This window comes from Mustela erminea, chromosome 11 (assembly GCF_009829155.1).
Source record: "Mustela erminea isolate mMusErm1 chromosome 11, mMusErm1.Pri, whole genome shotgun sequence".
NCBI lineage: Eukaryota > Metazoa > Chordata > Mammalia > Carnivora > Mustelidae > Mustela > Mustela erminea.
In genome coordinates this window covers 20,240,572-20,263,640 of record NC_045624.1, presented here as the reverse complement: position 1 = coordinate 20,263,640, position 23,069 = coordinate 20,240,572, and the positions used below count along the sequence as shown (strand labels likewise).

At 54.6% G+C, this 23,069-nt stretch overlaps 1 protein-coding gene across 2 annotated transcripts in view; it reads right to left on the bottom strand.

Annotated features, from left to right (window-relative positions):
- Positions 1-23,069, bottom strand: part of PLXNA4 (plexin A4) — a 424,114-nt gene that overhangs the window by 52,226 nt on the left and 348,819 nt on the right. For both annotated transcript variants that reach the window (XM_032305147.1, XM_032305148.1), the window contains exons 11-19: positions 20,392-20,488; positions 19,785-19,975; positions 15,839-15,990; positions 11,327-11,444; positions 5,899-6,035; positions 5,081-5,245; positions 1,989-2,082; positions 1,260-1,499; positions 456-602 (exon numbers count right to left, since the gene is read on the bottom strand). In XM_032305147.1, coding sequence (XP_032161038.1) covers positions 456-602; positions 1,260-1,499; positions 1,989-2,082; positions 5,081-5,245; positions 5,899-6,035; positions 11,327-11,444; positions 15,839-15,990; positions 19,785-19,975; positions 20,392-20,488 — 1,341 coding nt within the window. The remainder of the gene's footprint in view (positions 1-455; positions 603-1,259; positions 1,500-1,988; positions 2,083-5,080; positions 5,246-5,898; positions 6,036-11,326; positions 11,445-15,838; positions 15,991-19,784; positions 19,976-20,391; positions 20,489-23,069) is intronic.

The window sequence follows — 23,069 nt, the reverse complement described above, 5'->3', positions numbered from 1 at the left end:
GGGGGGGGGGGCGCGGCCGTGTCGATGAACTGGCCACGGGGCGCCACAGGGAAGGGCAAGGACAGCTGAGGGGGTGTGTGGGGGCTGAGCGGGGGTCCGGATGGCTCAGAGATGGGAAGCCCCGCGGCACCCAGGACTAGCGCCGTCATCATCTTAAGCAAACAGCACAGAGCCGGAACCTGAAGTCTGACATGACTTCGGTGAGTGGCTCCCTGAGATTCATCCCAGGGTAAGGACGGGTGACAGGGGCACAGAGCATGATACGATGGACCTCCTCCGGCCAGCAATGGTCCCCTCCTGCAAGGGCCTCTTGCCTGTAGCAGACAATGCACACATCATTCATGCTGCTTTGCCTTGCTCTCACTGTAGCACCGGCCAGTATCCCCTCCTGGTCTCCTCGTGCTCCGGCATCTCTAGCGCCTGTCCCATCCAGAATGGGGCGCTGCCAGGCTCACCATCACTTTGTGCCTGCCGATGAGGTTGGGGGACTCGCAGAGCAGCTGCACGTCGGACACCGTCACGGCACATGGCTTCTCCCCGACCAGCACGGTGTAGTTCAGCTTCACGTTGCCCCCAGCCACGGGGGGGATCAGGTTCTTGCCCTGGAGGGACAGGGAAGCCCTGCTTTGTACCCCAGAGTGAGGACTGTAGCTACCAGCTGGCCACCATGTCCCCCCACGCAGAGGTCCCATCCTGCTGCTGAGCTGGGGGAGAGCCCACCTTCCATAGCAAGTCCGAAAACCTTGTGACGCCTACACTGCCATTCCCCCTTCCCCAGCAGGGAGTCAATAATCAAGGCACTCTTTAGCTTATCCAAATGCAGCCTCAGGACCCTTCTCAACACAGAGCTATGGTCAATCATGACCAGTTGATTCAAACTGTCATAGGAGTTACAAATTATTTGCTACCCACGCTCCAAAGAAGCCCTTCACTGTGGTTTGCAAAGGGCTCCATGGGAGGAAGCAGGATGAGCCTCTGACCTCCCAGGTTCTGGACTCTGGGGACAAAGGAAGCTTGGGGGTCAGAGGGCCAGGATGGCTCCAGCTGCCCTGATTGGGTCTCTAAAGGGAGTTTGCCTCTCAATACAAACTCAGAGACAGTGTTTTCTGTACTCTGGACTATAAGACGACCACTGCAAGGGACTCCAGGGATGAAATCGGGCTTGAGCCCATGACTTCTGGCCTCTCTCTGCGACTTGAAAACCCATCCCCTACAGCAGCCTCCTTGCTTCCCACCACCTGCCCATGACCTCCATCTACCTTCAGGATGATGGGCGTGCCGGGCTTGAGCTCCAGGATTCCTGAGGGCCCAAAGGCCTCGAACACAGGGTTGGGGTAGTAAGTGAAGTTGGTCTTATTGAGGATTAGCAGGGACTGGACATTGTCCAGGATGAAGCCGAACTCCTCAGGCCTCTCGGTCAGGTCGGACTGATGGTCGGGTCCCAGAGCAAGAGCCGGAGCCTGGCAGGTCATCTCAGTAGCATTCAGAACCTCACAGAGCTGGAGGGGCCAGAGAGGAAAGACCATGCGGTGTCTGGACTTACACAGCCCCCAACACATGCAGCGGGACTCCCTCCAGGCTGGGATACAGCATGGGGCTGACGTTACGGATGGGTCACTACCCCTCTGCAGCCAGGACCACAGAACGTGGCCATTCGAGGAGTCAGCTCTGCAGCTGGGACCTGCCTCTGTGCCTTATGTGTGTCCACGGGGTGCGGAGGTGATGAGGGTATCTCTGAGCTAGGGAACAGTCCTGGGGTCTAAAAGATGGAGGACTAAGTGTATGAAACCTCAGAAACCTCCTAAGTGATTGCTCCCCCATGCCTGTACCCCAAGGTACGAAAATGCCCTCTCATCTTCTCCCTCATCTCACCATCCCAGTGCTGGGGGCTGTCATGTGCAATGGGTTCTCTGGGTCTGGGTGGCCTGCCGGCTTCGGATACCCCATGCCCTTCGGAAAGTGGCGCGTTGAGCCACCTCTGCACTCACATTGATGTGTTCCTTCCCTCCATGCTTGGCCCGGATCTGGGGGTTCTGTATGAGGTCCAGGTGAGTCCCCCACACGGCGATGGGGGTGTTTCCACTGACCGGGGGGAAAGAACAAGGAGGCGTGTCAGCACAGGGATGGGAACAGCAATGGCGCTTGACGACCAAGATGACGATGATAAGCTGGGCCCCAGCATTAAAGGCAATGACAACCAGGAGGTGTGATAATGTTCACAGGGACAATGGTGGCAAACTGACTGAATAACAATAAGGATGAGCTTTCAGCGGCCAAGGGATGACAGTGATGACTGGAGGTCTGTGGCGGTCCCACTCTGAGCGTATCCAGAGTGTGGACACCCGCGCAGGCCTGGAGCCTCCTGACCTGAGTCAGATGCTTCTCTGTTGCCCCCTGGGGTCTCTCCCCCAGCCCTCACCAGTCCCAGGGAGATTTCCACACTGGCCTTGGTCTAATGAAAGCCTTGCTCTAGGATGTCCCCCACCAGACCCTCTAGGATCCCAGCACAGTCTCCTCCACAAGGCCATCACTACAGTTTCACCCTGGAAGCTTCCATCCACTGAGATCTGGGAAAGGGAGGGGCCCAGACACCCAGGAGCCTCTTGTAGGAATGCAAACAGCCAATGTCCCGGGCCCCAGGTCTCCTGGATCCTGGGTGTCAACCAGCTACAGAGGAGGAGACAGCAGGAGATTCCCCTTTGGGTAGCTTTTCAAAGAAAACCTGGGTGCCATTGCCATATGCGGGGGTCTGAGAAGCTGACCCAAGGCAAGGGCTATCTTCCTTGGGGGCTACTCAAAGGAAGGGGACAAGTCACTTTCTCCACAATCCTGAGAGTATCTTCAAGAAGAATCTTACTGTCTGAAACAGTTAGTTACAAGCTTAGTGAGTGAAGAATCTATGACACCCACAGCCATGTCTCCCTCTCTGTGCCTCTGCCCGTCTCTGTATAACCTGGTATTCCCTGCGCTCCACCTGCCCTCCTACTCCCACACACATGTGCGTGTACACACACACACACACACACACTCACTCATGCATGCAGGAAGAGTCCTATAAAACCCAGACAGGCTCCTCTGCCCATGGCTGTGTTCCAGAGTGAGATTCTGCTATCTGGCCATCTCCCAATCTTCTTAATCATGAATTCAACCTGCATTTAAGAACCGCCCCCCGTGGTGAGCAGCCCAGGCTGTTGGGAGCAGTGCACAGCACACTCAGCAGGGCCCCTGCCCCATCAGAGAACCTGTTCACTGCGGCAGAAGCTCTAGAGCCTGGTGGGAAGCCCAGATCGTGCTTGCAACCTAACCTCCCTCTTGTTGTGAACGTGACTCGGGGTCAGCTACGACGCCTCAGTTTCCGTGATGGCGACTTGAGGACGAACTCAGTGAAGCCAGGCTGTGAATTCCTCAGGGAGCTGCACAGTTTGTCTAGACCAAGGGCTATACCAACTTCCTGGATTCACCAGGCCCTGGGGGCAAATCCCAGAAGAGCTTTCTACAGGCTCTGCCCCTCTCTGCGCCTTGTATCATCTACTTTAAAATCATGGCTAAAGCTTATGAAGTTTGGGTCTTAGGAGTAAGGACAACCCAATCTCATGTCCACAAAGGCTGCCTTTCGTGGACATAAGGCCGGGGGTGGCAGACTTTCCTGGAAAGGGCCAGAGAGTAAATATTTTCGGCTTCCCAGGCCATATGGTCTGTTGCAGTAACTCATCTCTGCTGCTGTGGTGAGAAAGCAGCTATAGACAAAACATAAAGGGATGAGCATGGCTGTGTTCCAATAAAACTTTATTCATAAAAGGAGGCAGATGGCCGGATCTGGCCCCCAGGTTGGAGTCTGCTGACCCCTCATTTAAAAAAAAAACAAAGACTGTTCTCTGAACTGGACTTGTCCCTGACCCCTGCTTCAGCCATGGAGACCACATCTTCATGTTCTCCCCCTTCCCCTGATGTCAGACGCCCCTAGAACTGAAGCCAATCATGGGGAGGGCTGAGGACGGGGCCAGGGGCAACAGGAGAGAGCTGAGGCAGGCACTGCCCTGTGCCCGTGCACCTGGCTTAGCCCTCCCAGCATCCTGGGAGGGAGTTGACGGATGAGAAACCATGGGCCCAGAGAAGTAAAGTCAACTTTAAGGTCATCCGGCTGGGCTGAGCCAGCTCCTTCTGTCCCCAAGCCCTATTGCAGTCCCCCTCGGCTCCTAATACAGCAGGTTCCCAATGGGCAGCAGGGGCCGTGCTGTCAGGGTGCTCCCTGCCGCACCTTCCCATTATGCTGCACTTCCCGCAGTTCCCTCCCTGAAGTGAGATGCCACGCTCCAGAGCCCCACCAAGTGGGGGACTGGGAGGGTCCTCAGGGCTCCTGGAATTTCCAAAGCCCCCCGTGAAGTTCTCAAGATGGGAGGTCAGAAAGGTATACAGCTGGTGCAAGACAGCTCGTGACTGGCTGAGTGACCGGTGGCCCTGGAGGGTCCTTCCATAAGAGCACACACCCAGCTCCTTCCCAGACACGCGCTCTCTGTACTTGTGTTGGCCAGCGGTGGCGGAAAGAACGGGAACAAGACCCAGTCCCTGCGCTGGAGGAGTCTGCAGTAGAGGGGAAGATGAAGAAGCAGACCCCTCGGGGTCATGTCAGAGCAGGCTAGAGGGACAGCAGGAGGTTACAGAAGCCCAGAGAAGGGGCCTCTGCATTGGACCCTGGTGGTGAGGACACACTTTTGCTCAAGGGCAGGCCACAGACAAGTTGAATCTGACCTTACACTTTCTCCTCCATTCCTTGGCAGGACTGGAATTATTGCTCGCATCTGGGAACAGGACTGGCAAACCCCAGCCCTCACCGTGATGCGATCGTGGCCTCCGGGGGGGTTGGGGGGGGACCCAAATCCTCAGATGACAGGCTATGGGCTCTTGCTGACTGGAGCCCAGGCTCTGGGGCCAGGGCCCACTGACAGGTACTGTCTGTGGAAGGAGGGCACCCTGGCAGGAAGCTCTGATTCATCAGTCCTCCAAGCAGAACTGGGCTCCGAGACTGTCCTTGGCTCTCTGAGAGTCGAGGAAGGACAGCCGAGGGCAGGGCCATGCCTACCTGACGATGCTCCACTCCGGCTCGATGCGCACGATGGTGGGGTCCTCCACGTACTGGAAGAACAGGTCCTGGTGGATACTGGCCTTGTCCACTTGCACCATCACCTTCATTTCCAGCACCTCCTCTGAGGATGTGGTGTTGCAGACGATGTAGGACGGAGAGCGTCTGCAGGGAGAGTGAACATGCAGCTGGGCTCCCGGGGGCTGAAGGGGACAGCGGTCCGGGCAGCCGCCCCCCCGCTCCCCCCGGCCAACCCCTTCCTGCTCCCAGGCTCCTCAGAGGCCCTGGTGAACACTGCCCCGGGGTGGAAGGCTCCAGGCACTACTGACAAATACCCTCCATCAAATCCACCAAACGGGTTCCCCTGAGACTTCTTTTCAACGAGGCCTCATCCTTGGGCCCCGTCGTGCCCCTGCCAAGCCCTATTTTTAGTAAGAATCCTGCAAAGTGGGGTCAGCCAGAGTCCCCCTCCCCTGGGCACCTGATCACCCCGGCTGCCTGCAGCAAGAACCCTGTTCATTCAGTTTAGCCAGAATCTTCCCGTTCCTGCTGCTGCTTCTTACTCATTTCACACCAGTGGCCAAATATCAGGCGACAGCAGGAATGGCCCGGCTGGGGAAGGGCTGCCTGGCAGGTCTCCAGACAGCCAGAAACATCCACAGTCAGGTATAATCATCCCTCAGAGAGAACGGCCACTTTCTCAGGAAGGAGAAAGCACTTCCAAGAGGTGAGCCCCAGAAGTTTGCAGCCCTGGGGCAGCCCTACGGGCCCCACCCTCCAGGCTGTGAATCCCTGAGGCCTGCCTGGAGGTGAGTTACCTGTGGAAAAGGCAGGGCTGCTTCCCAAACATCACCACCACGTTGCTGCCCGCGTTCAGGTTGGTACCCGTGATGGTCACTTGGGTGCCCCCAGACATGGGCCCCCGCCTGGGCTTCAGGTCCGAGAGAGTCAGCGTCTGTGCAGGAAAGGATCTGGCCTGAGACACCACCGGGACAGGGTCTGAAGAGGCAGCACCCCGCTCCGGGAGCCACTCGGTAACGGAGACCTCTCAACGGAGCCCACGAAGTCGTACTGGGCTTGTGTGGGTAAGCAACGCTCTGGACCCTGAGAGTTTACACTTCTCTATTAATAACAGTAATGGTAACAGCTGCCTTGTGCTGGTGTTTGAACTGGCAGGCTTTATCTCTTCGTCCATCTCTATATGATGGATGTGCCAGTCAGTTCTCCAAAGTAGGATTATTAACCATTTTACAGAAGAGATTCAGAGACGTGAAATAAGGTTCCCACCATCACACAGCTAAAAAGTGGCACGTCTGAGACCTGACTGCAGAACTCTGGCTCTCTACCCCCTCTCCAGCTGCTTTTGGGAAGGTGATGAGCTCCTCGCGCGGGCCTCTTCCAGAGACTGCCCAAACACCCAGAAGCCGGAGCCACGGGTCCTGAAGGCCCCAGGAAACCCCGGGAGGAGAAGGAGGGTCAGGGGATGGAGGAAGGACGGCCGGAGGGGGCGTCGGTGAGCCGAGAATTTGGAGTGGCAGGTTGGCTCTTTCATTAGCATTTTAATGGAAACAACTTTCCTCAGTCCCAGGTGAGAAGCTTGTATCTGCATTTAAATGAAGATTTCTCTCTCCCCTGCCCCTTAAAGAATTTCCCACCAAAAGTTGAACCCACTTGGCTCCCAGCCTTCAGGCCACCCCCTCATGGAGAGGCCTCAATCCCTAACAACTCAGGGAGCGACCCAGTGTGCCCCAGTGACCTGGTCTGCTCGCTGACCCTGGCCCCCCAGTGTCTGCCCCGCACACTCCCAGGGCCCACCCGTCCGGCCGCCCACGGGGTCCCCGCAGACCCTGAGCGTGGCGTTCCCCTAGCACCCATAAAAGGAAGGAATGCTTCATTCCAGAGCCGCTCCTGGCCCAAATGAGACCCGGACGAGGGTGGGATGAGGCCTTGGGAAGAGCCTTGGTTTCTTAGCTCAGCCGAGATTTTGCCGTGTGTCCCAGGACAAGTCTTGTAACCTCTCTGATTGTAAAATCAGAGAGCAAGGTCAAAACTGAGTTATCTCAAAGGCGCCTGCTGGTTTTCTGGTTCTGTAACTCAGGGTCACATCCCACAAATGGTGCCTCTGTCTCACTGTCTGGAAGGGAAAGAGAGTGCAGTCTGTGCAACGCAAGGGTGGTCCTACAGATAGAATCAAAACCCAGGCAAGTTCAGATAGATGGCGGTGGGAGCCACATGGAAAGAAGAGCCTGTGGCAGTCTCCAGCAGCCTGTGGGTGGGGTTCTAGAAGGGATGGAAATGAGTAATCCTTGCTGGCTCTGCACTGGGGGGCTGGGTGGGGGAATTATTTTGGGGTGAGGAGAAGATGACACGGAGGCATGTTTTCAAGTCTTGAGAAATGATTAATTATTTAAGTCATGCTTCATAAATATTTCATGATGGGTTTGCACGGGAAATCAAATTCTGTATTATTTGCCACCTCTTCTCTTGGCTCCTCGTTGGAGGTAGGGAAGGGAAAGGTTCCCTCCATGCAGATCTCTAGGGCAAACCTGGGGACAAGACCACGAGTGCTGATCCCTTGGCCTTGGCCGTTGGGTTTTGGGTGACTGAACCCAAACCTGAGAGTCTGGCCTCATTTGTGGAGGGAAACTGAGTTATTAGACCCAGACCTTATGCCCAACCTCAGCACTGGGAAGGGGCTCCCCGGTATGCCCCAGATCCCAAGAGGCACCCCTGAAAGGGGTTCTCCAATGTGCCCCACGTCCCCAGAGGACCTCTGGGAAGGGGCTCTCTAGCATCTCAGGACTCCAGAGGAGTCAGGGGCTTCTGTGTGCCCCCTGCAGGAAGGCAACCACGGCTCTGAGATGCTGGGGAGCACCAGACAGGGTCCTTCTGTCACTCCTCAGCTCCCAGGTGACCCTCATTCCCACTCGAGCCCCCTAGGAGCTCTGTGGGGGAAGCCTCAGTGACTGGGCCCTTAAAAGCACACTGGGGACTGAGGAGGAAATGGAGGTTTCCTCTCTGAAAGTCTTCCCCAGGACCGTTCCTCAGAGGTAGCCCTCAAAAAGGCACACAAATCTTGGAGTCTCAAGGCCCCATTGGACCAATGCAGTTTGCCTTGCGGCAGCAACTCACCTTTTCCTGACCTGTCTTTGCGCTGCCACCTCTTTTCTTCCCGCCAACCCCTTGCCCTCTCCACCCCTTCTGCTCCCATCTTTGGTTTCTCTCCCATACCTCACGCCAGGGTCCGCGTCCCACCACTCCAGACTCACGCCGAGCGTCACATTCTGCCTCGTACAGATCCTGCCTCCCTACCCAGCTTCTTCCCTGAAGCCTTGACTTGACGCCCTGCCTCTCACCATGTCCTGTTTCCAGAGCGGAAACAGTCATGCAGGCCAGACTGGCCTTACCTGAGAGCAGCAGCAGCTTCTGAATACGACATAGGCTCATTGTAAGAATTAAACCTGAAACCACACGTTGTATAGATAGGTACATGGGATCTGTTCTCTAAGTTCTGTTTGTCCTAGGCCAGTTCTGTTTGTCCTCAGTCTGGGCTGAGTTAGAATCTCGGGGGGACTGAGCTCAGGGTCAGCGGGGGGTGGGGAGGGCTCTGGAACCTTCGTTTAAAGCCCCTCAGGAGATTCCAACACGCGGGGAGGTTTAGAACTGCCTAAGCACCATGGGGGCTAACAAAGCGGTAAGCAGCCAGGGCTTCATCTCCAAAGACTTACTGGTCTGAACAGAGGAGCCGGGGGTCCCAGACGCAACACCCAGGGCCACGTGGGCAGGCAGACGGCGTGGCATCCCCAGTGAACCACGGAACCGTGGGGGCTGTGGGCTGTGTGTGCAGAGAAGGCGTGGAGGGGCTCGTGAGCAGGGCCTTGGACTAACGAGGAGGGTACGGCTTGGGGCAATGTGGGGAAGGAGATGGAGAAGGGAGAGGAGTCCGGCCATGCGAAGCCTGGGAAACGGGACTGCGTAGACAGGGTGGACCAGACCAAGGAGCCTGGACGGCAGCTGGAGACAGTGGCGCCCTGGGTTCTCCTTGCCGTGGGGGCTAACCAGATGGAAACCATATTCTGCAGGGCCAGATGGACTAGAATGGGTTCAGACCTCTACATTCAGGGATTTAAGGAGGTCACTGCAGCAGCCAGGAGAATGGGCAAAGTGAGACTCCCGGCCGTCGTGGTGACGGGATGGCTGAAATCTGGAATTCAGCGATGCTGAGCCAGAGTCCACCAGAACAGTGGCCTGGGGACAAGCCCCTGACAGAAGTGGGCAAGTGAGGGGGACTCAGTTTTGGGGGAGTTTGTGGAAGCGGGTAGCCGGGGCGGGTAAGGGAGGTTTCGGCCAGACAGCCAGGGATCAGTGGCCTTGGAGTGAATCACGGAGGGGAGACATGGCAGAGACGGCTAACTCCCAAAGGAAGCTTCAGCCATCCCTGGTACCATCCATTTGTTACTGCCCAGTGAGTGACAGCCAGGATGCAAACTGCTGGGGGGCAGGGGTTGACTGGCAGAGGAAGTCCAGTGCTCGCTTCGGCCATGCGGGGGCCTCCTCCCTGCTCCTAGGGTGGCCAGGTAGCTTGAGAGCTGGATGTCAAGCCCACATCTGGCATGCCCCCCACACCTCCCACACTTGGGGAGCCCTGTCTCTGCCTTTGTCTCCGTCTCCTTCCCCCTCAGGATCTCGACTCGGCTGGATGGGCGATCTCTGTATAGACCAGCTACATCCTATGCAGTATACACGGCCTCTCTCTCTCTCTATTCCTGTATCACTCACTGTGTGCAAGTGTGCTGGGGTTCATGGGGAAACTTTCTCAGATCCTTTGAGAAGAAGGTGGGGGTACGAATCCTGAAGAGATGGGGAGCCCTACACGCCCATCCCACACACGTGTCCTTCTACACGGGTTGCTGCGCGCAGCGTGCCCAACTGTGTGTAGAAGGAGGGGAGCTTTTCAAGAGTAGGGGAGGGAGCAGAGAGAGCAGGGTGTTGGCGGGAGGAGGCCTCTGATGCACATCCCGCACATTCCTCTGGAGCAGGACCCCCGCCACAGTTGGGGTCTGAGTCACCCCTGGACACCCACAAGCCAGGGTCACCGAATTATATGATTCAACCAATGAAGCAAATGTTTATGGAATAATCTACTGCGGGGGGTTGGTGCAAGGTGATAAACAGTTATCAGATGAAGGGAGAAAGGAGGAGTAGGGGGAGGACAGCAGAGGAGTGGGGGGGGGGCAGGAGAGGATGGCGGGTGGCCGAAGTGAGCTTCACCTCAAGGCTCCCTGTGATGTGCTCTGGAGCATTTGATGCCCAGGCATAAAGTCCATCCCTTCAGGCTCCCAGCTTCCAAAAGCAGCAGGGGACCCGGAGGAACCGATCCCATCACAGCTGTCATTAGCCCCCGAAGTGAACTGGATGGACAGTTTGGAAAACGAGGCAGTGTGCGGGGCACACAGTGTGAGACGCACATGCCTCCCGCATGCCCAGCATCGCGAGATCGAGCGGTCGCCAGTGCCCCTGCCCCCCACGACCCCTCACCAGGGGCTGCCTCGTGAGGGTCCCAGCTGGAGGGAATGCGGGGATCAGGGTGAGGTCTGCAGACAGGCCACAGGAAGGGCAGGGAAGGGTGTGCAGTGAGAGGCAGCGGTGCGGTCGGAGGAAGGCGGAGTGGGGGTGCAGGGGAGGTGTGGGATGGGGGCGGGGTTAAGGAAGTGGGGAAGGTGGCTGAACGGGATACAAATGGATGATGGGATACAAATGACCGGGTGCCAGTGCACCCGGGAAGGGCAGGGTACAGCAGCCACGTGGGCAGAGAAACCGTGCGGGAGAAGGGCTGCGTCTGCTTTATGTAATTGCCACCACAGCACTGTGGGGTAGAGACGCGTCTCAGCACCCCCGTTTTAGAAATGAAGACACTGGGAGGTTACGCAATGTCCCCACGTTGGCCTATTGAGTAAGTGGCAGAGTCAGGGCTCCCCTCCTGGCCTAGAGACACTGCCACTCAGCCTGAGGGGGACGCTGGGCCCGACAGCAACAGCCAGGGTGGCTTCCCTGGATCGGGGCCTGGCACAGCGCGGTTTGGATTTGAATCCGACCTTTCGGATTTCCAGGGCTGTGCTCTCATGCTGCAGAACGGACTCCCACGAGCTGCTCGGGGTCTGCCCACAGAGGTCTAGCGGGGCCCGTAACCATGGTCACGTGGTCTCTGGCCCACACCAGGGCAGGTCTGGAACGGTCGGGACTCACCATGAAGTAATAGAGTTGTGAGGACCGGGCCATGAACTCGGGGCGACACACGGCCACACAGATCTCCACAAAGCCTGCGTGCTGGCTGGGCTTGGCCTCCCCCATCTCACACACGATCCTGCAGGGAAGAGAGGACAGGTGTCCATGCTCACAGCAGGGTCACAGGACTCCCAGGTGTGACCCCAGGGCCCCACATCCCCCCGGCCCTTCTCTGCAGTAGGGTCTCGGGGCTGGGCGGGGGAGGCGGAGGGGAAGGACACCCCAGTTCTTCCCTGCAAGGCTCCTCTTTGGTCCTGGGGAAAGGAGGAAATGCAACGTACAGGGGTCTCCATGGGGAGACCGTCCGTCTCCACTGTCAAGTGCGGAGCCTAGGGGAGGGTCCCTGGGTTCTGACCCAGACGCTCAGTCCCTCATTCAGGAATTGTCCCCTCCGCTGTGAATCAGAGGGCAGGGAACGTTTCAGCCAAACAGCTTAGGGAACCCGGCTGTAAAGGTCCAGTGAGGCAGTGACCTTCCCAAGGGCCCACAGCATGTCGGACAAGGACCCTGGAGCAGACCTGAGGTTTGCAGCCCTTCCTCCAGGGGCACTCGGTTTCTACTGCATGGGACTGCCTCATTCGAGTGTCTTTGTCCCCAGCCCCGGCCAGGTGCTTGGTTGGGAGGAGACACTCCTGCTGGAGGGGCGCGGAAGGGGTGGACGAGAGCTACTCCTTTTCAAAAGCATTCATGGTTTTAGTTACAAAATTTGTTCATAGCCCTTGACAACAAGACAGTACAGAAGTGTGACAGTAAAAATAAGTGTCCCTTTCCTCACTCTTAATCTCTCTTCAAACTTTGATACACACACACACACACACACACACACACACACATATATGCCTGTAGACCATTCTCTAGGTCTACACAAACATATGTAATATATATAAAATATATATAATCTCCATATTACAAATGAAGAAGCCGAGGGACAGAATATATATACTTATATAAACATATATATGACTTAACCTAAAAGTGAAACTTAACTCCCCACTGTCCCAAACCTGGTCATTTTACTGCACAGCCTAACGCCCACTTGCCCCATGTGGCCACAGCTCCTGGATCCTTTCTGACAGCGTTATAGCGCTCCATGCCTCAGCTACACAATTGTGTATTTATTCAGCCTCCCACTGATGGATATCTAACTTCCCCTGATTTTTCTCCTACTTCAAATAACCCTCCAAAATGAACCAACTTATACACATATCCTCAAGCATTGCACATTTATTAGAATACGACTCTGAGTGGGGAGTTGGTGGGGTCATTGTTTATGTAAGTGACGTTTGATAGGTGGTGGAAGATAATGGTCCCACAGGGTCGTTACTGATTTGTACTTCTGTCAAAAGCAATCGAGCGAGATTATTTCACTCTTTAGCCAACACTAGATATTATCAATCCCTTCAAAGTTTTTCCAATATAAAAGGGAAAGAAGATTTTTTTTCCTGTCGTTTTTATTACCCTGATTGCTAGTGACTTTGCAGATATTTGCAAGTATGTGTGTGTGGTTGTTAAAAAAAAGAAAAAAAATCTTAGATAGCCTTTCCTTTGACTGGTTTGAAGCTGTCTCTTTATATTGCTAATGAATTGTCTTTTTGTAGGAGCTGCTGAATGAGGAGTGTTAACTTTTGTTTCTAGTAAGTATCCCAATTATTTTTCCCCTGCTTGTCATCTGTATTTCAACTTTGTTTATAATGCCTTTTGCTGCACTGAAGTTTAAAAGTATCTGTGGCTCAGCGGCTCCTTCTTTTACTTGATGGCTTCTAGGTTCTGTGTCTCTCTTAGAGAATTTCTGGGTGAGAGTCCAGTAAAAATATATGCCTTTCTGTCCATAGCATAATTAGTGCATGTTCAGTATAAAGAAAAAAGAGAAAGTGCATAAAAATACTTGCTATACAGACAACTCCTCCCACCCCATTTGAACCACCAAGAAATATCCACTGTCAACATTTTGGTGTTCATGTTTTCAGTCTTGTTCTTCTTTTACAGAATTCACTAGAAACTCTCTTTTGTTTGGTGAATGATGTTCTCACTAATATACTTTGAGCTTGTACCTGACCATGATTCTTCTGCAACATCAGATTTAATGGCCACATAATTTACTGTCCCGTGCATGCACAATAATTTAAGAATTGATTAATTCCCTATTTTAAAATACACCAATTGCTTCTGCATTTCCATGATTACAAATAAGGCCAAAATAAGTATTCTTGCAAAAAAATATTTGTGCATTCTGGTTATTTAAACAAAGTTCTAGAAACATGACGACTAGGCTAAAGATTTTCAGTCCACATTTCCAAATTGCCTTCCACAAAGTGTGTCCCAATTTACCCTCTGAGTATGAGTATATGATGTGCTATTTCTCATGCTTCTCCTCTGCACTGGGCATTAACTTCTTAAAACTGTTCCCCATTGTTCTGATTTTCATTTCATTGATTACTAATGTTATTTAACTTTTTAATATGACTTTTGGTTCTTTGTCTTGTGAGTTGCACACTCACACTCATTCATGCTCTTTGCTCATTCTGTGATATTTGCCTTTTTATCTATGGACCCTCTGTATATTAAGAAAAAGCATGTATTAACTGTCATAGTGTATAAAGATAGTTCATCACTCATATTTTCCTTGCTTACAATGATTTTTGATGTACAAATGTTAAGTTTTAGATACTCAGATCCCCTAATCATCTTCTTTATCACTTTTTTCTTTTGCTGTTATACTCAGAACAGATACACTTCCCTTACTTGAAATCAGATAAATTCTCACCTGCGTTTTCTTTGAATCATTCCACAGATTTATTCTTTTCACCTAACTCCTTAATCGGTCTGCAATTTATTTCAGTGTATAATGTGAAATGGGGGTCTGATACTGGTTTTTGTTGTTGTCTTTGTTTTTTTCCAGAGAGTTAACCCCCACTGCTTATTGACCAATTTTTCCTTTCCGTGCTGATTTGAAACATCACCCTTATCACACACTAAATTTTTATGTATCAGGATTCTTTTCTGGGTGTTCTATCTCCTTCCCCAGGGCATTTTAAAGTTCCCCAAATCACAACGGCCTAATAGCAGCTGGCTTGGGTCTTGTTCTAGGAAGGACTCTGAAAGTCGAAGGAGCCACGGAAAAATGTTTGGGCAAATAAGCCACGAGGGACCAGGGAAGTGAATTCCTTTTTCTTCTTTTTTTAACAATTTTATTTTTTTATTTGACAGATAGAGATCCCAAGTAGGCAGAGATGCAGGCAGAGGGGGACAGGGAAACAGGCTCCCTGCTGAGCAGAGAGCCCGATGTGGGGCTCAATCCTGGGACCCTGAGATCATGACCCCAGATGAAGGCAGAGGCTTAACTCACTGAGCCATCCAGGCACCCCAAGAGGTGAATTCTATCAAGAATAGATCCTTCAGGGGCACCTGGGTGGCTCAGTGGGTTAGACGTCTGCCTTCAGCTCAGGTCATGATCTCAGGGTGCTGGGATCAAGTCCCACATCAGGCTCCTTGCTCAGCAGGGAGCCTGCTTCTCCCTCTCCCTTTGCCTCTCCCCCCAGTTTGCTGGCTTGTGCTTGTGTGTACGTGTGCTCTCTCTCTCTCTTTCAAATAAATAAATTCTTAAAAAAAAAAAAAAAAAGTAGATCCTTCAGTCATAGGCTCTACTAAGAGTGCTTTAGGAAGCCGTGGATGGAAATTCAGATAGTGGTATCGATGGTTCCAGAATCATTAAATCAGGGCAAGACCCAGGACAGGTAAGCTGCACTAACATACTTAAGGGAGACCTAAAAAGTGTCAGTAACTTACTTGCACAGGGGACAAGAGGCCGGGTGTCATGCTGGGAGGGGCAGCAGAGATGGTATGGAATATAGGTTCTGTTGTGCTGGTAAACATTTCATGGTGTGTTTGCTGGGCTGGAAAATTGTGTTTACTTATTTACAAGGCAATGATACGTGACTCCCACACCTCCTCTAACAGGTGGGCCGGGAGGGGAAGGTCGCTCATGGGATGACCCACTCTGTGCTCTGGCAGCCTTTACATTGGAGAAAAGCCACCCAAATGCTTCTAGGCCGGAGCGGGCATGGGGTTTCCTTTTCGGTCTCCGCAGAAAGTAGCAGAGTCTTAGCTTCTTCCGTAATTGGAGGACAGGAGTGGGGACTTAGAGACAGCAGGGGATAGGGGACTGAACTCACACTTCCCTTGCAGATTTTCATTTTGCTTTGTCTCCTCACTCCACATAGTCACACCCCAAGGAGGTAGCATTACTTTTCTCTGCCCTTCAGGCCTCCTGTCCCCTTCTTTCTGTAGCTGGTGATATGGCAGCTAGCTAGTTCAAGGGCCAGGGGGGATGCCAGAATGTTAAGGGGATTCTACTCCCACCGTATGCCAACGGTCTCTAACACGGTTTGCCAATGGCTGTCAGTGGTTGGCCAGGGAAGGCGAGTCAACACCAGACGGCAGCACCTCCCTGTGTCTCACGGGACCTCCACTTACTGTTCTGCAGGGATGTAGCCATCCACCAAGGGGCTGCAGTCCACACCGGCCACCTTGACGTGGGAAGCGATGTCCCGGAATTCCAGGCCCAGGTTCTCCCCTCGGATGGTGACTTTGGTGCCCCCTTCCCGGGGACCTGTCACTGGGATTATCTGGAAGGAGGAAGCAGTGACTTGGACAGGTACCAAGAGAGAGCCATTCCCCACTTGCTGATGGGGCAAGGAGAGGCTTCTGGCTTTTCCCCACCTCCTCGCCATTCCCCAAGTCGGGCCCACATCCGCAAGGGCGCCCAGGTCTGGGACCGTCAGTGGCAGGAGTTCTGGGCAGAGCAGTCTGTGTCTGTGTGTGGTATTGGGAACAGTGTTCAAATCCTCTCATTCGCCTTCCTATTTTGTGGACGACATGAGGGGGGTGGAAAGTGATCCACACCGTTACCAGGTGATTCATAGAAAATCAAGGAATAAAGCCTTTTGGCATTTGCTTGTCTTGTTCTGTTCTGGAGGAAAATGAAAAAAGTCCTCTTAGTACCCACAGCCCTCCATGCTACGGCAATCCACCCAGGTTGCAAGATTCTTCTCAAATGTCCCTTCTCCATAACCAAGTTATCTCTCTCCACCGAAATTTCACTCTTCTTTCCCTGGTAACAATGATTTGTGTCTGATTCCTCATCCTGCAGATCCGGAGTCTCTGAGAGCAGGAATGGTGTCTTACTTCCCATGGACTTTTCAGTGATGGCACCATATTGATTTCTCGAGTTGTCACTGGGTTGAAAATCACAACTACCCTGCATCTTCCCAGATGTAGAAGAGCATTTGTTGCAGCCCCTTTGCTGGCACTACCTGGCTTGGTTTCTACCAGAGATAGGTTTAATTTAGACTTTACCTTCATATACTGGGCCAAATGACTGGCTTTTCTTCCTCAGATGTCACTGTTGGTGTTAAAAACCCATGATGGCGATGCTGAGAATCAACAACCAAGGGGCCTGCTTTGAGCCAGGCGCTACATCCATTTCCCACAAACTAATTAGGACATCCCGCGGCAGTGACTTTAGTGGCAGACAACATTCTACGCCAGCCTCTCCTGGCATTCAGAAGACCAGAGAAGCACATTTCCCATTCCTGGTGTCTCTCAACCCCGGTGCCTGGATCTTGGCCAATGTCCATGGGATCCCAACTGAAGGAGCCTGGACAGCCCACCTCCTAATATTTCCTGCCCGCTTCACTCCCAAAGGTCACAGTTGGGTGGGTGGGGGGGTCACCCCAGAGAAGAGTGGGAGGGGGGCGCAGAAGAAGCCAGGCCGGAGGGACAGCTTTGCTGGGGAAGGCTGTTCACCTACAAGTTAAGACACTTCCTTCTCACCCATGCATGTTTGTGGGCGAGTGTGCACATGAGTGTGAGGGTTTTCACATGTGTGTTCCCGTGGCAGTGGAGAGACAAGTCCCTTGGACACATGGGTCCATTTGTACATGAGGGAGGGGGAGACGGAGGGCAGACTGGGAGGTGGAGCGCATGTCCTTCCCTAATGCCTGTCCAGCCAGGCCCCAAAGCCCCACTGGCCCCGGCAACAGCGCGTGTGTGATAGTCTAGCCCTGGACTGTTGTCCTGAAAAAAAAGTTTTATCTCAGGCTCAGTCCTTGGTTCCCCAGGCTCCCCAGAGGGCCAATGCCAGTGTGCCCGCAAACAGCCTCTGTCGCAGGGAGGTTTGTTTAATTTGCCATCTCCTCCCTGTGATTTTCTCAGGGTCAGGCCAAGAAGAAGCAAGTCCCACTGTCTGCGGCAGACACACCGTTACCAGTCACGCGTGGCAGCCCCCGGGGATGGTTCATGTTAAGGGCTCTGCGGGTGGGGGTGGCTGAGAAGGAGGGGGACCGGGGCACACCCAAGGCCCTCTTTTCCCAGATACTTCTGGAGGTTCAATGCATGTCTTTTGCCCCAATTTGAGAATTGCTGTTGAGATTCCTCCCAAGGCAGGAGGCTGAGGGAAACTCCCCGTGTCTGGAAAACCAGGGGTGTGGAGGGTGAAGGGGCCGGAGCAGGGGGCACATACAGAGGGCCATGGACGAGGGGCAGCCTTGCTGGAGGAGGCTGTGCGCTCACATAGGTCAAGCTTCCTGCCTGCGCGGACACATCCCTGCTATGTGTGCGTAATCTGTGAGCGGAGGGCTGAGGGTATAGCTCTATGGGTGCCTTGCCCCTGTGGTGAAGAAGAGCTCAGAGTCAGGCAATCCAGAGACCTGGGAGTCAGAGCCTCTTTGATTTAGGCTTTGGGGAAAGGACATTAGCATCTCTGAGCAAGGAGGTTGCTCACCCAGGGTTTGGTGGGCATTCTAGCGGGCATTCTAGCTTGCATTCTGTCCTTCCCAAATCCCTATGCGGGAGCCCTAATGCTCAGCACTTCCAAACATGGCCTTATTTGGAGAAAGGGTCTTTACAGAGATCACAGAGTTAACATGAGGTCATCATGGTGGGTCCTGATCCAAGGGGACTGGCATCCTCATATAAAGAGGGAATTTGGACAGGGACACGGGGAAAGATGAGGAGAAGGGACTCGGGGAGAAGATGTCATGCTGCTAGCCAAGACAGAGGCCAGAGCAGGTCCTATGCACCGCCCTCGGAAGGGCTGGCCCTGCCCACACCTGGGTCTCAACTCCCAGCCTCCGGAACTGAGAGACGGGGCATTTCTGTCACCGAAACCTCTCGGTCTGTGGTACGGCATGGTGACAGCCCCAGGAGCCATATGGCAGGGCTGCCCCGTGGGGACAGACGAAGTAAGGGATGGGGAAATCCTCTGCAGACTGTGGAGAAATACTCTCCACACCCATATTTGCCTCTTCTTGTAGCTGCCCCGTTAGAGGACAGGATAGGTGTGTGTTTGTGAAACTTCGCCCAAAGCCACACACCCGTCTCTCCTTACTATGTATGGAGAAGAGAACGAGCTCCCTTCCCTGTTTTTGTCTCTGTCCCTCTCTGCTTTGTTATTAAAATCAGCATTGTGGACACAGAGGGTCCCTCTGTTGAGACTGCACACCTCTTGTTTTACCAGGGGAGCATGGTTGGGGTGCCTGAGGGGGTCGCTCTGCTGAAAGTGGGAAGTGGGGAGGTGAAGACACCAGGTGACCTCAATAAACCCGAGGAGCAGCAATCCTCTTGGCCTGGACGTGGACACAAACGGCTTTAACAATGTCGAAGATGGACGAGGAGGTTGTGAGATCCCCAGGAGATGGGCATGGAGCCAGCATTCTGCATGATTCTCTTATCCAGTCCTTGTAATTCCCTGGTGAAATGGAACTTTAGACCCACTGCACAGAGAACAAAGCCGAGGCATGACGGGAGTGATGAATCAGCCGTGGGAAACCCTGCAATTAGCTGGCAGAACCGGGATCCCAGCCCTGTCCTCTGCATGCTTAGCTCTGCCCTGCTCCTCCCTGGCCTTTCCTCCATGGCTTGTGGCCCCTGGGCCCTCCTGACCAGCGCTCCAAATCCATTTTTGCCTTCTACCCACTTAGGTCTTGCCTTGAATCTGGGGGGGGGGGTCTCACCATTTCCACCCGGTCCACCTCTGGAGGGCTGGGCTTTGCGCCCTAAGGCTACACACAGCCTCTGCTCATGACTGACTGCTTAGTGAGGTTGTCCGCCTCATCCCCCAGACTCTTCGAGACAAAGGCACCGTGGCCAGGACTTAGAGTCATGTCTGACACAGCTCACCTAGCGACTCCAACAGGACAGTTGAGCCCCTCTCTGTTTTCCACTTTCCTTGATAAGGGAAGCAACCACAGGACCAAGCCCACAGCTTCTGGGGAAGCTGGGTTGGAAAACAAGGATGCCATCAGCCAGCCATGGTGATCACCGTGGTGGCTGTCACCATGGCGACGCCTGGCTGGCAGGGCCCCAGGGCCGTGGCAGGGCCTGGCTTGGCCACCCAGAGCGACGGAGGACGCGGGCTTACCTCTGTGATGCGAGGGTTGGTGCACCTGCTGTTGGCGCCCGACAGCTCCAGCCACTGGCTCTCATGCACGGGGCAGTGCTGCCGCAGGGTACACTGGCCCTGGCTCTGGCACCAGCCGCACTGGAAGTCCGGGTCCGCCTTGAGGCACAGCCCGCAGCTCTCCCGCATGGCTCCGCACTTATAGAGGTGAACTGCGGGCGAAGGGCAAGAGGTACTTTGGGGTGAGAGCGGGAGCAGAAGGGGCTGGGACCGTGGACGGGAGTGCAGTCCCGGCCTCGGAGGGTGAGCCACAAACAGCCTGGTTCCTTCAGCCATTGTGACCCAGAGAAGACCACAGGAGAACTTCGGGGCACGACCTCGAAACTGGACTAGGAAGTGAGGCTCCCTCCAGAATCAGCAGGGCTCTTTCCCCGGGTCCTGCTCGCTCGGCCCCTCCCAGAGCCACTGCCCACGGGTGGGTCCAGACCTGGGAGGTCTCGGAGCAGGGGAGAGGCGAGGAGGGCAGGCTCAGAGCCGGAGGGAGGGATGGAATCGCAGGTGCCCTCGAACGCAGAGCCGCTCCTTCCGGCCGCCCTGCCTCCCCGCCGGGGCCCCCCTCCTCACTCACCTCTGTTCTGAGCTGGGTTGTCAATGTTGAAGTGCCCGTTCCACACGACCGTCAGCTCCACCGGCAGGTTGTTGATCTCCATCCCTTCATAGGAATACTGCCGCCACGTTGGGGGTAGGAACGAAAACAAGCTTGGGTCATGGAGATTTCTAGGGAGAGCCGGTTCTTCAGCCAGGGCCCCCAGGGGCGCTCTGGGGTAAGGACCTGCTGAACTGTGCGTGTGTCAAGCGCATGCGCGGGGGCACACGTGGGGAGGCGTGGCTTGCGCAGTGCCGGGGGCGGTGAGGGGTGGGTATCCTGAGGCAGGGGAGGGGCAGGCCTGGATGGGATACCCGTTGGGAAAGTGGATTCCCTAAGCAGATGAGAGCAAGCTACTTGTTCCCCGTCCACGGAGGCTGGCTCCCACCAGCTGGGATTTCCCAGTGTCCTCCCTCATTGTCCAGGGGTCTCCGCCTTTAGGCCCCCACCAGGCCCTTGATTCATTCGGGGAACTTTAATTTCTAGGTTAAGTTCACAGGGGTTGGGTGCTTTATCAAAGACCTAGAGAGGGCGGATCGACTCCCAATCGGGGGCCATGGGTGCAGGCACTAGAAAGGAAGGGGCTGCACTCAGGGGCTGAGCTGATGGAGGGGAGGAGAGAGGGGAGCTGGGTGGGGCTTACAGGTGGGAAGGGAAATCCCGTGGATGCCCTGGGTGCCAAACCTGGGAATCTGGGTTGAGACTCCAAAGGCACTGGCTGGCTGGAAGAGGCCAGGCCCAGGCTCTGTGGCTGCCCATGGGGGAGCTGTCTCTACACCTGCACAGGGTCCGAGCTGGGCCCTGCTTCCTTGCCCTGCTCTCCTCAGAGTCAGTGCCCCACCTGGCTGGGTCTCTGCCTTGGGACTGAGTTGGGGGGGCAGGGGGAAGTGGGCAGAGGGGCGAGAGGGTGGAGGGGGAGGTGCCAGCCCACCAGTGTCTGCCCTCTGATAGCAGACACTTTTCAACCTCCAGAGAAGGAGGGTAGGTGGCAGAAACTCTCCACATGCCCATGGCAGCATTTCCAATTCCTACCTGGTGATTTTCTCATTATTCCACCAGATTCTGCCCTCCACAGGGGGTGGATGGAAGAATGGGAAGCAGACAGGTTTTCTGCCAAGGAGGGGCTGAGGGCTCACAATTTGCTAGAGGGGTTCAGTCCAGGAGACCTGGTTTGAAGTGGTATTTGCAGAGCCAAAGACTCTTAACTTAGTTGAACTTTGGAGGGGCTGGGCGTTGGGGGGTGTGAGGGATATTATGGAGGCAGCAGACGTCTCCTCCTCAGGGCTGGCCCGCTGCTAGTGCCTAAGATGAAGGGCAGCTACAGCACCCCAGGATTGCAGCCTGGGGGAGGTTCTCGGGGCCTGTCCCACTGCCTCTCCCCCTGGATCTTATTCATAGAGGTTTCTAAAGGGGATGATTGGAATCCCCAGGGAAATTGCCCTAATTCCCGAGTTACAGCACGTGCTTCCACGGGACGATGCCATGAGGCTGTCCTTACACACAACATCAGTGTGATCACATCCAGCCTTCTTCATCTACCCGAACACTACCAGATCTTTCCTTAACTCCCTGGAGACATGTGCCTAGGCCAGGGAGACACGTTCAGGGTTTCCCCCACTGTGATGGTGGTTCGCACTGTACCATGCACCCTCTCATAGACTCTCTTGTGACCCATGACACCTGGGCCAGGACCAAGGTCTGGACTCAAGCCATAGAATAAAGCAAAGCTCCCAGCCCTACAGAAACAGCAGTGGGGCCTTTGATGAACGCTTAACTCAGCTGGTGATTCATAAACCTTTAGCCACGTAGAGCAGTAATCAGCTCCCCAGAGATTTTGTTCTTGCTTCTGGGTCAGACTAGGTCGCTCTAAGGCGTCCTGAGCTTTCTCGCAAAACCTCATCCTCTCTGGACTGGTGGTCCTCAGAGGGGTGTGTGGGCCCCATCCATGAGAATCATTTAGGGGGCCTCCATGCAGATCCCAGGGCCTCCCCCTAGACCTGCTGGACTGGGAGATGGGGATGCCTTTCAAACAAACCACTCCAGTGACTCTGGTGTTGCACAGAGCTGGAGAATCCCTACTCCCTGCAGAAAGGGTGTGCACGAGGGGTGTGCAGGAGTAAGAGATGGGTGGGGGAGAGGAGGTAGGGAAGGGGAGAGGGAGAGAACACCTTTCTAGATCCTCCCCCACCTTCTAGCCAAGTTCCACTTCTCCTTCCCATCTCCCTCCTTCAAAGCCCCAGGGCAGGTGCAGGAAAGGCTGGTTGCAGGCTCTTCTGGCCTCTACTCTAGGAAGGATGCTGGAGTGGGGTGCGGGTAGGGGGTAAGTCAGGACCCAAGCCTGGCTCCTGCTTCTCAGGCTGGGATGTGGTCAGGTCTGTGGAAGCAGCAGGTGGTGACCAGCAGCCCATCAGCCAAAAACCAATACATCCTACAGGCCTCTCTCAGGAAGGCCCTGAAATCTCCCAGAGAGCAAGACAAGAAATTCTGCATATGTGTGCTTGCGTGTGTCTGGGTACACAAATGAGTTCACATGCAGCTGGCCTGAGAAGAGCTAAGAGCACAAATCTGTATGATCTGTGTGTTCAGATGTGTGTGCACACGCATGTGCACACACGCACGGCCGCAAAGGGATTCTGCAGGGACCCCCTATGGGCATGTGA